A 16,155-nucleotide genomic window follows, 5' to 3' on the forward strand; every position below is an offset into this window, starting at 1 on the left:
ATATGGTCTAACCAGATATAACTAACTACGTTGGGTTTTGTATAAATTAAAAAAATTTGAGAAAGGGTTTTGTATAAATAAAAAAATTTGAGAAAGGGTTTTGTATAATTAAAATGAGAATCTTCATGTGAAATGTGGTATACAATGTGGTACGTGTATTATTACTCAGATCAACGTGTTCTAGGAGGTTTTGAGCCAAGATCAAAGGGACTGTACAGATATTATTTTTTTGGTTGATTGGTCATTATGATTGATCTTCAGTTAAAAGAGCAAAAATTAAAGCATATAAATAAATACAGAATATTTTATTCTCAAGCAAACAGAACACAGTGCATGAAGCCCAAGTGCCAAGAATTCTTCATAACTTGGTGGAGTTCTCAAAGAAGATGCTCCTCTTCTCCACGCATCTCTCAAGGAAATCCATAGATACAAGGCATCTCACATTTTATGCCAATAAACAAGTCCATTCTCCGTTGAAGCACCAAAAATGCTTCTGTCATTTCTGGTACATTCACACGGCATATAACGCATGAGAGAGAGAGAGAGAGAGAGAGTTGGAATAAACAAGATAAATTATCAATAGAACAGCCGAATTTCAGAGTCAAAGTCTGAAACAATTTCACTACCAAACTATTTCGTTTTTTATTGTCTTGAATCAGAAGTAAGCAGCAAATACGCCGAACATTAACTACCAAATCTCAGTTTAGTCACTAGGGAACCAAAATTAAATCATCTAAAATTCTGCAACATTTAGAAAGAGAAACCAACCAAAAACTTGGATCCTTTTAAGCTAGTTCCTAGACTTTTTTCTCGACTTAGATGAAGAGGGCTTGGATTGCTCTGCAACTGCATTCTGAGAGGCTCCTTTGGTGGTAGTTGCTTGGTTTGATTTTGAATTTGAAGTGTTGGATGTGGCACCAGCTTCATGTTTATCTCTAGCTACGGAACCCTGAGAGCCTCTTACCTGAGCCGCTCTCTTATCCTTTCTCTTAGGCCTGTAGCTTGACCTTTCTCTCTTGGGGAGCCACCTTTCTGGATCTGGTGGTGGCCCTGGGTTTGTAGGGTCAAACCCTTTAGGATACTTTGGCTTTCTCTTTCTCTTTTTCTTTGACTTGGCCTTACTCTTCCCCTCTTCATATGTCTCAGTGATCCTAACATGAGAAATTCCCTCATCATGTTTAGCCCCAGATGTCTTCTCCAAACTATTCACATTGACAGCCTTCAAACCTGGTAAAGGTTTCAGCTTCTTTTCATAAGCTTCTGCTTTCTTAACATCCACACGAGCAACTGTAGTTACAAGCCCAACCAATGCTTCCACACTTCCATGGCTTTTCACAAGCTCCTCATATAGACGGGCAGCATCCTCTTCTCGGCCATGCCTGAGCTTGAAGGAAGCAGCCTCTTGCATTAAAACACTAAGTTTGTTGTCCTCAGTCATGGCATTTGACCACCAGTTGATTGCAGCATCAAGCACGGCAGCTGCACCATCAATGTCGCCGGCACGCTCTTTAAGAGACACAAGAGTAGCAACAGTCGCAGGCATGTGCTGGATATCAGGTATCTTAGCAAGGGACTCAGCTGCAATATGAGGATGGCCAGCAGCAGCTGCAACCTGTGCCCTCGCCAGGAGAACAACCTTGGACTTGTCAGGAAACTTCTCTGAAAACTGCCCTAAAATGTCTTCAGCTTTCCCAGCCTTGTTTTCTCTTACAAAAACTGCAGCCTGAAGTAATGCAGGCGTCACACTGTCAGGAAACATGTCTGGCAGTGCAGCAACAAGTTCTCGAGCCTGGAAATTTTCAGCAATAAATAGATGTCAGCAAGGGGAGCTGGGGCACCCACAACGGCTTACTTTTGTTATATATTCACTGTATAGTACTTGAAAAACATAAAGAGCTAACAGAAAGACCTGATCCATTTTATTTGCATGGAGAAGTAAAAGGACCCGATTCACATATATTGATTCTCTTTGTTTTGAAAAAAGCTTCAAGTCTACTCCAGGAGCAAGATGGAAGTTTTGTTTGTCTTTTTCTCTTAGTCGATCAAATTTCCTTAGGCCATCAGAAACATCTCTTGGACCTCTCAAAGCAATGAGGTTGTTGACTGCCACAGCGATTGATAACTCATCTGCCAGATCTTGTTTAATAACATCCGTGTAAGCTTCAATGGCCTCTTGTTTGTGCCCAAGAAGCTGTTGGAAGAAGCTAATTTGCATTAATGGCTATTGAATTTTCAACTTTGCAACAAGTACAGAAATGAGTACAAAATTACCTGCTGAACATAAGCCAACTGGACAGCTATCGGCGCCAATTCATTTTCTATTTCGTCTTCAGGGAAGTTATCAGAGACCATTGTTTCCTGGCCAATTCTGAGAAACCAAGTGCATTACTTCCACCAGTTCATTCTCACTTTAACACGAGTTTTTTTAGCAGAATAGGTGAGATGGCATAAATACAAATATAGGGTGCTTAGTAATAAACTGATTTGTGGTTTTAAGGACACCGTTAAAGGGTGATGTCAAACTAACGTACAAAAACAATTGATGAGGAAGGGCATAATCAACATTTGAACATAAATTATGTATTTATAAAGGGCTTAGTGGAGAAAAAACAAGATCCACACAGCAAACCTTAAGCAGTTGTGATGCTAGGTTGAGTTGAGAGGATAAGTTTGTATGCCTTAATGCTGTCTAGTAAATCCATTGGGCTAAATTTTTCATTAAGAGATAGTCTTTATAAAATAAAAATAATAATAAAAGTCAAATAAATGAAAAAAAATTATGCCCACCCAAAAGTTTAAAATGTTGCAATAAAAATTAAAGAGTGAGAAATAATAGTAATAAACATAAAACAGACCCGTTACTTCCTGAAAATATCTCCTCAGTAAGTAGAATATGACTTGATTTGTATCATCAATTTCAATAAACAAAAATGGCATATTACCTTCTGGCTACAAGCAGGAGCTGTTCAGCATCTGTGTACTTATTCAGTTCAATGAGAGAACAGGCAGTGTTGTATGCCAGCTCAAAGCTGTTATTTGCTTTAACCCCAAGTTTGTCCATCATGCGTTTCACTTCAGAAGCCCTCCCAGCTGCAACCAAACCAGCTACAGAATTTACCTCTACAGACTCAATCTTGGGCTTCGGAAGGTTCTGATATATATCAATGCAAGCATCCATCTTGTTTAAGCGAAATAATATCTGGGATTCTAATAGCATGGTTGCAGAACTTCTCTCTTGGCTTTTCAAGGACTGAAGAGCTTCATCTAACTTGTTTTGTCTGTATAAGCAGTATGCCTATTTAGGAATATAAAAAGTAGAAAAGAACATTAATGAGAGACATCATGTATGTATTTACAGAATTATACACAAGTAACATGCAACCAGGACCATTGGATAAATTCGATAATGGAAATCCCTCAGATAAGTGGGATGCATCATGTAACATTGTTTTTATCGGAATAACTACTTATTGAGTAAGAGAGCAGCCATTTAATAATGTGAAAAACAGAAGAAGAAGAAGAAAAATAGACAAACATGCTAATTGGTATTCAACTTTGAATAAATTCCTTTTAGTAAAAACAATTGCAAATCATGCATCACAAGAAAGCACAAATCTAAGAACAGAAACACTCATACTTAATTGCTGGGAAATATTCAATCTCCCAACTGTCCAGCAATAAAAAAAACACTGAACCTGCAACCGTCAGAAGAGGACTTACATTTATTCAACTCAACTGAACAAAGCACCAACCCACATCTTGTAAGCATACATAACCTGCCGTTATTTTACTTTACTTCCTAAATATTTCGGCACATGAGAATGTCTTTAGAAAGTTAGAATTGTGATAATTTTGTTGAGCATGCATAACCTGCCGTTATTTTACTTTATTTCCTAAACATTTTGGCACACGAGAATGTCTTTAGAAAGTTCGAATTGTGATAATTTTGTTGCGCATACATAACCTGCCGTTATTTTACTTTATTTCCTAAACATTTCGGACCAAGGTACAAGTAGTCATCATGCAAACAAAACAGAATTGCAGCTCAACAAAATAATCACAATTCTAACTTTCTAAAGACATTCTCGTGTGAAATCTGAACCAGACCTCGATTAATATTCTCATGCACATTCACACAACTGCACCCCTGAAAATTTATAACTTACGAGAGTTTTTGTCATATCATTACGATAATTGTCCGAATAATACAATGCAGCGAAAGTGTCTCAATAATAAACCAACATTTACACACAAAAATATGCATAAAGATATACAGCTAACTGCTACGGAGTGGTTGAGGTTACTAAACCTCGAAGAATCTGAAATCCGCAGGAGGACTCTTAGAAGATCGAATTGTGAAAAGGGCGCCATCAACGTCATCGGCCTTGACCAAGGCCACGACCTTGCACCGAAGCGCGTCCTCATCGCCACGAGAAATTGAGAGAACTGCGATTCATTTCGAAAATCAAAATTCAGTAATTTAATGAACAATGAAATTTCAAAATTCGGGGGAAAATACGAAATTAAATTAACCTTGATCTGCAACTCTGACGGCTTCTTCGAATTCGGATCGCTCGATGTGCCTATTAAGAGAAGCGAAAAGATCTTCGAGTGAAGGCGGAGGCGGCTGCGGCGCGGGGGCCTTCTGCTTGTCTCTGGCTCTTGGAGGCATGGATTTTCTCGCTGGCCAAACAGAAGAGGGAAAGGTGTGCGGATGTGAAGAGAGGTTTCGGCTGAGTTTTGGTTTCGACTACACTCGACTGCTCTTTGCAGGTGAGGTTCCCAGCGGGTCGGGTATGGCCCAAATAAACTAACCCTTTCCAGATGAGGAAGGGAGAGTTAGCCTTTAGGCCCAATTTGAGGTGACTATCTGCGAACAACACGGGCCCGTGTAAGAGTTCATTTTTTGAATGGAAAAACTACATGAACTTGGACCAAAATAGAAACCGATCTTTTACGGAATTACACTTATGTTGTCTTCCACTTATAATGATTTAATATGAAATTTTGACGAAATTATAAATTGTTATATAACTAAAGTAAATTTGTAGAGAGAAATAAGGAGTACCGGAAGACAATAGAAATTCTATATATACTAAAACCTAATCCAACTAATCACTGTAGCTAAACACAGTAATTTTACGAAAGTGCTTTTATTTTTAACTATTAAACCAGCTCTTTCTCTTCTCTTGCACAGTAAAATCACGGTTTTGCTATTGGCTGATTGTTTTGTGTTTTCCTCGTTTTGCCCCCTCATTCCTTCGGATCTAACTATGTAGTTGTTTCTTCTTGAGAGGCGTTTGGTTCAATTTCAACTAGCTGGTTCGACAGCTTCAAGGGTAAAGATGGAAGAGCTAGGTTGGTTCTTCGATGTCTACTTCTAGAGGCTTCGACTTTTTACAGAGCCATTTGCCCAGACCATTAGTTTTGGTTTCCATTGTTCACCGACTTCCTTTCCTTCTTCTTTTTCTATTCGAAGATCAATCTCCATCTAAACTCATCTCCGTCTACTACTCGTTTGGTCTTAGCCTCTAATCTTTCATCCGTGTTTTCTTAATCCCCTGCTTCTATGATTAGTTCTTTTATCTTAACTCTATTGAATTTGATTTTCATTCATTGTCTTTTTCCTTTTTTATTATTGGGGTTTTTGTCAATCTATGAGTTAATAATCATGTTATTTGAGTTTATCAATTATGTTGTTTGGTAATTTTTTTTAAAAAAAAAGCTTTCTAACCATAAACCCTCTAATATCTGAGTATGTTGTTGAATCTTTTAGGTGTCTTGCCAAGGTTAATTTTAGGGTAGAGCAATAGATTAAAACATCTTAGCATGTTGTTGAATGTTTTGAATGTTTTGAGTTATTGAGCTTTGATGACTGTTGTTAGAATACAGATTCGAACTCCTATGTTTTTGTGAATGCATGCAAATATAAAATAAGTCTAATGACGTTGATGACTGATGGTGAGAGAAAAACATAGGAGAATAGTATCTGTATAGAGTTCTTTTTTTCATTGAAATTATATTTGGATATGTGGTAGGATTGATTTTTGATTCAATTAATGAACTAAGTATGTGTTATATTAAAATTTTCACTATGGTTATGAACCAGACATCTTCAGGCTTTAGTAATTTTTTTAAAAGAAAATTTATGAAATTCGCATGTTATTTTTTTTGTTAACCAAACTTTTGTCATGTGCATTGTCTTTAATTTTTATATACTATCATGGCTAAATGTTGAGAATAGTATATGTATAGAGTTCTTTTTTTTCATTAAAATTATTATTTGGATATGTTGTAGGATTGATTTTTTATTGAATTGATGAACTAAGTATGTGTTATATTAAAAATTTGGTTATGAACCAGACATCTTCAAGCTTTAGTAATTTTTTTAAAGAAAACTTATGAACTTCGCATGTTATTTTTTTTGTTAACCAAACTTCTATAATGTGCATTGTCTTTAATTCTTATATACTATCATGGCTGAATGTTAAATGATTTACTCTGTTTCATACATTGGGATTGCCCGTTTTATCATATAGTTGTGACATGTCAAATGTAAGTTTATCAGTTTCTAATTTCTAAAGGCAGAAGTTATGCTGCATGGTAAATTTGTAGTTCAACTGTTTCATTTTTGTTTTTGAGTTTTTGGAAGTCATTGTTTAGACTATTGTTTATGGAAAGTTTGATGATTTGCAGCATTTGTGATTACAGACAATTAAAGCACCATGATTTTCATTTATAGTTTTGTTTTTCGTTTTTCCTTTGTATTTTGTAAAAATTGATTTTAGTTAGAAATCTTGATTTCCATTTTAAAAGGGCTGTTCTAGAAAATACAAAATTGAAAACCCATTTGAGTCTTTCCAGATGCTGTCATTCTTGGTGTGCCCAAATGGTATACTCTTGAACTTATTGGAATGTTTATGGTCAGGGCATGCATTCTTCTGTTAGATCGGGTTACTGTGGACTTGATTTTGTAGAAGGCAAAATGTGTACTGTTGACTATTAAATAATAAGTCTAATTTGAGTTATTTAATGAGTGGAGTCCAATGTTTTCTTGATTCATTAATAAAAGCCAAAATAAGAAGCAAATATATGTAATGAGTGGAGTCAAATGTTCTTAACGTTAATTGAATTTTACCAAGATTCTCATAATGTTCAAATATGGATTGATTTGAGATTGGGAGTCTTGCACACTAGGTGGTCCAAACCGCCAAGGAGATTAGTTCCTATGAAATTAGGTCAACGGCCAGTATATGAATAAGGTTCAAAGTCAATGCTCTATATAGTTGTTTACACATGGAATCAAGTTAATTGCTTGATAGAATAATAGATATTTGTGATTATGAAGTTGTTTACACAAAACTAAATTCATGTTGCTTCCGTAGGCTGGGCTTCCCCAATTTTTTTAAAAATCACTTATCACCTCAAATAAGCAATACCAAACGGGCACTTAGTCTTCTCTTTAGTCTTCTTAGTTGCACTAAATTCATGTTGGTGTTAATAATAGCTAGAAATTCCTAGCATTGTTTAGCATTGTTATAAATAATCAGTCTAAGTGAAGGATTGTTGTATGAAATTTGGTAAACAAATATCTATAAATTAGCTTCACAGTTTCTTAGGTTTCATTTAATTTGGTATTTCTTTTTGTATGATATATTTCTCTTAGGGCGTGTCAAATGGTAAAGCTACAAGTAAACCATCTATTCCATGACATAATGCAATAGACTTATTCCAAAACATGAGTCTATTGTTTTGATTGCGTGTTTTAGTGTTCACATTCACGTCATTTTTAAACTATATATCCCTAATTGATTATAATTCCTAATATTTTTAATTAGCTGAAATTTTTATGATGAGTTATTGGATGAATGTTGATGATTTTGTTTGTGGATAATGATTTATTGGATTGGATTAATATTGATGATTTTGTGTGTGGATAATGATTTGTTGGATTAGGTGACTATATATGATTATTTGATTTGTTGGAATTTAGGGTTTATGATTTGTTGATTAAATTTTATGATGGACTTCTTTTCCTCTCTCTATTTGTGCATTTGTCTTAATTAAATTTGTTTCTAAAAAAATGATTTGTTGATTAATTGGGACTATTTGGTTCAATTAATTCATGTGTATGACAGAAAAGGTTGGGAGCTGCATTTGGAGTCTCATTTATTTAGCTTGCGAGCTTGATTTACTTCCCCAGGTTTTCATTCTAGTCCCTCTCAATCTCTGATTTTAATCTATTGGTTTGGAAAAGCTCATATTCAAGTAATTTTTAAACTCTAAATCCCTAATTAATGATAATGCCTAATATTTTTAGTTAGTTGAAATTTTTAATGAGTTATTATACGAATGTTGATGATTTTGTTTGTGGAGTTTTTGTTGAACTGGACATTCAATCCAAATATAATTCAATCATTTCTTTATTTCACAGCTTGGATACACCAAAAAGCAAGGGACTAGACATTTTGATTATGTTGTCATTTTCGAGGTATAAAAACTCATCCAATTCATTGTTTTGTTAAATTAAGCATTATTAGTCATCTTAGTCAATTGATTTTAATTATTTTCTAAGATTTTATTTTTTATTTTTATCGATTGTGCTTGCGTACAAGTTATTTAGAAGTAATCTTTATTCTGTTGATTGATACAAGTTGAATATGCTTTGATGCTAAATTTTTTCCCCTCTTTTAAATGTTTTCCCTTTGGTGTTCTCATTTAACATTTTATCTAAATCATTAATCTGGTGAGCTTGGTTGATTATAAATTTTGAGTTAAATATCTCAATTATACATATCAGTTTAACAAGGCTTTATATTAGTATATATATACTGTTTAATCATTATGAAACGAAGTTGGTTGTCCGATAAAATAATAGACATCTATAATTGTTATATTATATTTTAATTTTTATCCTTCTACAATTGTGTCTTTCTACAAATATATTTTGATCAAATAAAAATTAGTATCGCTGCTTTGTAATCATGATGCAGTGATATAAAACAATTTCTAAGTATGTATTTTCTTTATAATATGTATGCATGTATGTAAATACACACACACATATACATATGTATGTATTATTTTATGTTTTTGTTTCTCCCCATTATACCAATTTATATACAAGTTCTTTACCTATTCAATTATTTGTTTTTTTCCGAAGAAATTGATTAGGATTTGAGTATTTTGATTGTTTTCCACATGGTTAAAGCCTACAAGTTTTGAGTCTAAGGCAAGAAAGAGAAGAAGGAAAAGAAGGAGAAGAAGAAAGATGGAGGAGGAGATGATGGTTAAACTGATGATGAAAAAAACAGATGAAAAGGGAATAGGAGGAGAGCATGTGTTTTGTAGAAATGAATATTTAGCAGAAGAATATATTCTCTTTCTCGCCTAAATTGATTTATTTGTCGTTTTAATGATAGCTTTAAATGATACATCTTTAAGAACAACTTATTATTGTAATTACTAAATTGCTAATGTTTCGAATTACTTAAACTTTATTTATAAATTTTAAGTGATGTATAAAGTTAAATACTTTTGCTTTATCAATTTGATTATTTGGACTGAAAACTAGTAACAAAAATTGTTTCATTTTGAATAATATATTTTTAATTTTTTATATTCCGTATTTTAATAAATTATCTATGAATTACATTGCTTTCATGGATTCAATCATATTGAAAATAGTATTAAACAATTTTATTTAAATTAAGATATACATGTATATATGTTAGGTGAGTAAATTAATTTTTTACAACTTTTAATTTCAGTTTGAGTTCTTTTTGCTATAAAATTTCTTCTTAAAGACCATTTTTTTGGGGTTTTGTTTTCCATTTAATCCTTTTTAAACAATTGTTAAAACAAAAGAGGATCTCACTTTTATTCATTATAATTTAAGATAATAACAAAAGATTCATAAGTGGGCTTCTTTTTTTCTTTGTCTATATGTCATAATAAATTTTACTATATACTATCAAATTTAACATTTACTCAACATATATGAATTACACAATGACATATCACTTTGTTAACAAATATTAGTTAATACACGTTTAACATCAAATTTGCATATATGCCTATAAAATTGTTTATTTTAGAGAAAATCTTTTTTCTTAATCTTCCACATTTTAATAGATTTATTATTTGCTTATATTAGTTTGTTATTACAAATGTCAATCATTTTTCTCATAATTTTTCTAAACACAGATACTTTTATATATCTACAAAAACAATCATTCATTCTAATATATATCATGTCTTTATATAATATTCCAATTTATCATCTTTTTTTCTTAATGCTTATTTATTTAATTCATGTTATTCTCCTTTTTGTTCAAATACAAAACCAAAATCATTTTTATCAAATAATTATCCAAATTTCGTATTTTTCTTTATTGTTTTAACTTAATTTTGTTCTCCTACTTGTGTATTTTAGGTTGTTGTTCTCATCCTGCTTTTGCATACGTGTTGCTACAAGTGCTTAATAATTTCTCTCATTACATGTTAGTATTTTCTAACTTTTTAAAAAACTGTGCATAACATTTATAACTAATTGATTAGCAAATATTATATCATTTGAAGATTCGCTGCATTCTTAGATTTTAAATGTTATTAATAATGTGAAATATTATATATATATATATATATATCTTTCTAGACATCAACCAATTTTTGGGAAATTGAAATCTTCGTTCATGATGTCGAAGAGAACTAGAAATACCACGAAAAAACAAATCATACAGGAACCTCATAATCTCATCATTTCAAATTATATACAAGTCTCAAATAAAAATGTTTATCATATTGATGATAAACATCCAAGTGAGAACATTCATATCACCAGCCATCAAAACATTTCTCAAGCTGATAACAAAAGACAAAAATGTGTTGGAAATACATCATCTATCAATGTGAATACAATTGAAACAACAACAGATGAAATTGAATTTCATCATTTTAATCAAATGAGTAAAGGTCAAGCGATCTTTCAAAGAAATAAGCAAGGTGGGTGTTTCCCTTTGCTCCAAATTTTTCTACTAAACTCGAACTCCATTATTCTATTACTAATAACCTGCATTTATGTTTTCTATTCTCTTCATTCTACATTTTTCCCCTCTATAGGAATAATTCAAGAATATGCGGATTTTGGAGAGAAGAATCATAAGTGCATTTATTGTGGTGCACTTTTTTGGTTAAAAGAATCCATTAAACAAAGATCAAAAAACAATGAGCCTTTCTTTACTCTTCGTTGCCAACAAGGAAAAATTAAACTTCAAAGTCCAAAACCAACACCCTGTTTTTTAGAAAATTTGCTTGATCCTAATAAAGGGCAAAAAAGTGTATTATTCAGAGAAAATATTAGGGTTTACAATTCTATGTTTGCATTTACTTCAATGGGAGCCAAAGTTGATAAATCAATTAACTATGGATCAACCCCTTATTATTTCCAAAATCAGTGGTCAAGCTCATCATTTAAGGGGTTCTTTACTACCTCCTGAAGGTCAATGTCCTAAATTTGCCCAGCCGTATATATATAATACCCATAATGAGGTCATGAATCACCTTGATGTAGTTAATTGTAATATAAAAAAAAATGAAAAGCGTGATCAAAACATTGTGTAAGGTTTGATTCAAATGTTTGATCAAACAAATGAATTGGTTCAACTTTTTCGAACAATTAGATATAAATTTAAAGAAGGCTCTCTTCCTCCTCTAAAAATCACATTGTTAGGCAGACAATCTAATGATAGCAAACAATATGAACACAACATGTGATGAAATTGGTGGTTTAATAGTGGGAGATATAGGCCTTTTTGATTCAAATAGAGATATTGTAATAGAATTTAAAAATGGAGAGTTAAAACGTGTGACAAAATTAAATCCGAAATTCATGTCTTTACAATATCCTCTTCTTTTTCCTTTTGGTGAAGATGGGTATACACCTAGTTTAAAATGGTATTGTACAAGCCATGAATTTAAACGAAGAAGAATTCCTATGAGAGCTTTTATAGCTTATCAAATACAAGAAAAAATGTTTCAATTAGATACATTATTAAAATGTGGAATATTGTTCCAACAATTTTTAGTAGACACTTAAGCAACACTTAAAGAAGATCGATTAAATTATATTAGGAAAAAAAATATTAAGAAGTGAGGTTTATAAAGGCATTTATAATGATGCAAATAACATAGGTCGAAGAGTGATATTGCCTAGCTCATTATTGGAAGTGCTAGATACATGCTTAACAATTATCAAGATGATATGGCAATTTGTAGAAAATATGGAAATCCTGATTTATTTATAACTTTCACCTACAATGTCAAATGGCCTGAAATTGTAAGAAAGTTTAATACAAAACATACAAACAAAAAGATTGGCCTGATATAGTTTCAAGATTATTTAAAATAAAATGATATGAAGTAGGTAAATTTTAAAAACACACCATTTATACTCCTCTCCATTTTTATCATTTTATTAAATGATAAAACTAACTAAGAATTTTTTCCCTTTTCTCACCCAATCAACAACAGATATTTGTACTGTCGAATTCCAAAAAAAAGGATTGCCACATGCTCACATGTTGATCAGGTTGAAACAAAATTATAAATGTTATTTAGCAGTTAATATAGATTCTATCATTTCTGTTGAATTACCAAACAAAACTATAGATTATGCTATTTATGATATTGTTGCTCAATTTATGATCCATGGTCTATGACAAATAAATCCTAATTGTCCATGCATGCGAGAAAGCAAAGTGTTCTAAATCTTTTCCCAAACAATATAAAAGCAAAATAATTTTTGAAACAAATGGTTACCCTGTATATAGACATCGTGACGCCCCAACAAAATTTGTGATAAAAAATGGAATTCAAATTGATAATAGTTTTGCAATACCTTACAATTCTAAATTACTGCTTAGATACAACGCTCATATAAATGTTGAATCTTGTTGTCAATCAATGCTTATAAAATATCTTTTCAAATATAATAAACAAAGGTTCAGATAGAGCTAGAGTAGTTTTCCAAGAGAACCAACAACATGAAATACTAGTCTATCTAAATTGTAGATACATATCTCCATATGAAGCTGTTTGGAGGTTGTTTCAATATCCTATTCATTTTAGAAGACCCTTAGTTGAACGATTACCAATACATTTACCTTTAGAACAAAATATTATTTTCAATGGTGATCAATTACTTCATTCAATTGTTAACCAAAAATAAATATTAAATATACAATGTTAATAAGTTGGTTTGAAGCTAATAAAACTTTCTGTGAAGCACGAACATTAACTTATGCAGAATTCCTTTCAAAAATTTGTGTGGGATTCTTGCACTAAGATGTGGAAGCCTAGAAGAAAAAAAAAAAAAAAAAAAGATCCCTTGGTAGAATAGCTTATGTACATCCTGCATTTGGTGAATTATATTATTTAAGAATGCTTTTGAATTTGCAAAAAGAGGCCTTTCACTTTAATGACCTAAAAACTGTTAATGGGATCATATAACCATCATACCAAGCTGCATGGAAATCCCTAGGTTTGTTAGGAGATGATAAAAAGTGAATTGAAGCCTTAGCAAATGTTGTATACACAGCCACATGTCCTCAATTAAGACAATTATTTGTCACAATCATTTTATTTTGTGATGTAGGAAATCCTCAAATTCTTTTCGACACTTATTGGCAAAATATGTCTGACGACATTTTACACAAATTACGACAAACTTTCTCAATGCCAAATCTAATTGTATCTTCCAGCTCTTAAAAAAAGCATCACTTTCCTATGCCTGATGAATATAAAATGCTAGAATTTAGAAATAAATTGCTTAGAGAATAATTAAATTATGATTGTAATAATTTAGAAAAAGAACACTCAATTTTAGTTACATAACTCAACGAAGGTCAAAAAGATGTATATCATTGTGTTATAAAAACTGTTGAAGAAAAAATGTCAGGCCTTTTTTTTGTCCATGGTCATGGAGGAACAAGAAAAACTTTTCTATGACATACTATAATAAGTAAAATTCGATCCCAAAAAATATTGTTTTAGCTGTTGCTTCAACAGGAATAGCATCATTATTATTACCTGGTGGCAGAACAGTTAACTCTAGATTTAAAATTCCCTTAATTGTTAACAATTGCTCAACATGTCAAATAAAAAAAGGAACTCATCTTGCCAAATTAATTGAAAAAGCCGCTTTAATTGTTTGGGATGAAGCTCCTATGAATCACAAACATTGTTTTGAAGTATTAGATAAATCACTTTATGATATTTTATCACATATAAATCCTTTAGATAACAATGTTCTATTTGGTGGCAAACCTTTATTATTAGGTAGTGATTTCAGACAAATATTACTGGTTATTCTAGGAGGAACAAGAGAAGAAATAATATATGCCTCTCTCAATAGTTCTTATTTATGGCATTTTTAAAAAATATTCCATTTAAAAGAAAATATGAGACTATCTAAAAAATGAATTAAACACTGAAGAAAAACAAAAAATAAATGATTTTGCTATGTGGATTCTACGTATCGGTAATGGTCAAATTGTTGATATAGATGATCCAAATGATAAAGATGCGTCTTGGATTGAAATTCCTCAAGATTTGCTTATTCATTCATACACACATCCTATTCATTCCATTTTTTTTAGCAACATACCCAAATTTTGAAAGAAATTTCAACAATTTTGCTTATTTAAGAGAACGAGCTATTGTAACACCTTGAAACACAACTGTAACTGAAATAAATAACTATGCAATTGATTTATTACCTAGACAAGAGCGCATTTATTTAAGCTCAGATTCTTTTATGCTCATCGTCTGAAAATTCTGAATACCTTTCCATTTTATATCTTGCATAATTTTTATACAAACTTGAATTCAATGGTTTACCTTCATATTATTTAGCTTTAAAAATAGGAATGCCTATCATGCTATTGAGAAACTTAAATCAATCTTCAGGTTTGTGTAATGGAACACGATTAGTTATCGAAGCAAAAATACTTGCTGGTAGTAACATTGGTCACAAAGTTTTCATACCTCGAATAAGCCTTACAGCAACTGAAAACAAATGGCCTTTTATTTTTAAAAGGTGCCAATTCCCAATTAGACCGTGTTACACAATGACAATAAATAAAAGTCAAGGTCAATCATTGAAACAAGTTAGACTATATCTTTCTCAACCTGTATTTACTCATGGACAACTTTATGTTGCATTATCCAGGGTTGCATCAAGGCAATGTCTTAAAATTCTAATAGAAAATAATAAAGAAGCGCCAAATAATTACACTAAAAATATAGTGTATAAAGATGTTCTTCAAAATTTACAATGAGGTTCGAATTTTGATATATCCATAATTAAACATTTTTATATTTTTTTCCCATTACTTTTAATAAATATATACATACATTTTTATGCTAACAAAAAATAATTTTTTTTTTTTTTTTGCAGATTATTGTTTTTGCTATATTAACAAATTTCTTTAAATATTTTTTAGGACACTCCCATTTTATGCATAGCAGTTATTACGCGGTTTGACACATGTAACAGCTGGTGGTATAAAGCATGCCCATCTTGCTTTAAACAACTTGGAACTACTGCCCACCATAATGAATTCTTGTGCCCAAAACACAATAATCAAATTCCTCTCCCGTGGTAATACAAATCTCAACGATTAGTTTCATTTTATTTTTTCATAAAGTTTAAACACAATTATTTTAAATTATTAAAATATTACATAAATTTTATATACAGGTTCAAAGTGAGCTTAGTGCTTGAAGATTCAACTCACGAAACCAATGCAATCATAATTGGAAGAGTAGCAGAACAATTGTTTAGAATTTCTTGCAATGAATTGGTTGTTCAAAGAGGTTTTACCAACCAACAACAATTGTCAGATGCAATTCTGCAAACAAGATGACAATTCAAAAAATTTCAACTTCGATTTGGGAGCATGAGAAGTGATTCCAACAAAAATGATCTACTCATTCAAGCAATCTTCGACGACACAATGCCACTTCTTGAACCAACATCGCAATCATCTAACAAAAGTTTGGCTACACATGACAAAGAAAACATTGCTACCCAAATGGTTCCACCCATTACCCTGTTTCTCTCAAAGCAAATTCCAAGTGCATCTTCCACAAGCT

At 31.8% G+C, this 16,155-nt stretch overlaps 2 protein-coding genes and 1 pseudogene across 2 annotated transcripts; 2 read left to right on the forward strand and 1 right to left on the reverse strand.

The window, feature by feature from the left end:
- Positions 1 to 554: 554 nt before the first annotated feature.
- LOC103321959 (uncharacterized) lies at positions 555 to 4,757 on the reverse strand. The gene is made up of 6 exons (XM_089045361.1): positions 4,534 to 4,757; positions 4,310 to 4,446; positions 2,943 to 3,295; positions 2,272 to 2,368; positions 1,910 to 2,191; positions 555 to 1,789 (listed from the first exon to the last, which is right to left on the reverse strand). The coding sequence occupies exons 1-6, from the start codon at positions 4,670 to 4,672 to the stop codon at positions 791 to 793; spliced, it is 2,007 nt and encodes a 668-aa protein (XP_088901487.1). The 5' UTR covers positions 4,673 to 4,757; the 3' UTR covers positions 555 to 790.
- A 5,940-nt stretch (positions 4,758 to 10,697) lies between these two features.
- On the forward strand, positions 10,698 to 15,338 carry LOC148919856 (uncharacterized; annotated as a pseudogene).
- An 82-nt stretch (positions 15,339 to 15,420) lies between these two features.
- LOC148919857 (uncharacterized) lies at positions 15,421 to 15,926 on the forward strand. Its single transcript, XM_089044463.1, has 3 exons — positions 15,421 to 15,453; positions 15,504 to 15,661; positions 15,761 to 15,926. The coding sequence occupies exons 1-3, from the start codon at positions 15,421 to 15,423 to the stop codon at positions 15,924 to 15,926; spliced, it is 357 nt and encodes a 118-aa protein (XP_088900589.1).
- Positions 15,927 to 16,155: the final 229 nt, after the last annotated feature.

The sequence above is a fragment of the Prunus mume genome, linkage group LG2 (assembly GCF_029339155.1).
Source record: "Prunus mume cultivar Tortuosa linkage group LG2, ASM2933915v1, whole genome shotgun sequence".
Taxonomy (NCBI): Eukaryota; Viridiplantae; Streptophyta; class Magnoliopsida; order Rosales; family Rosaceae; genus Prunus; species Prunus mume.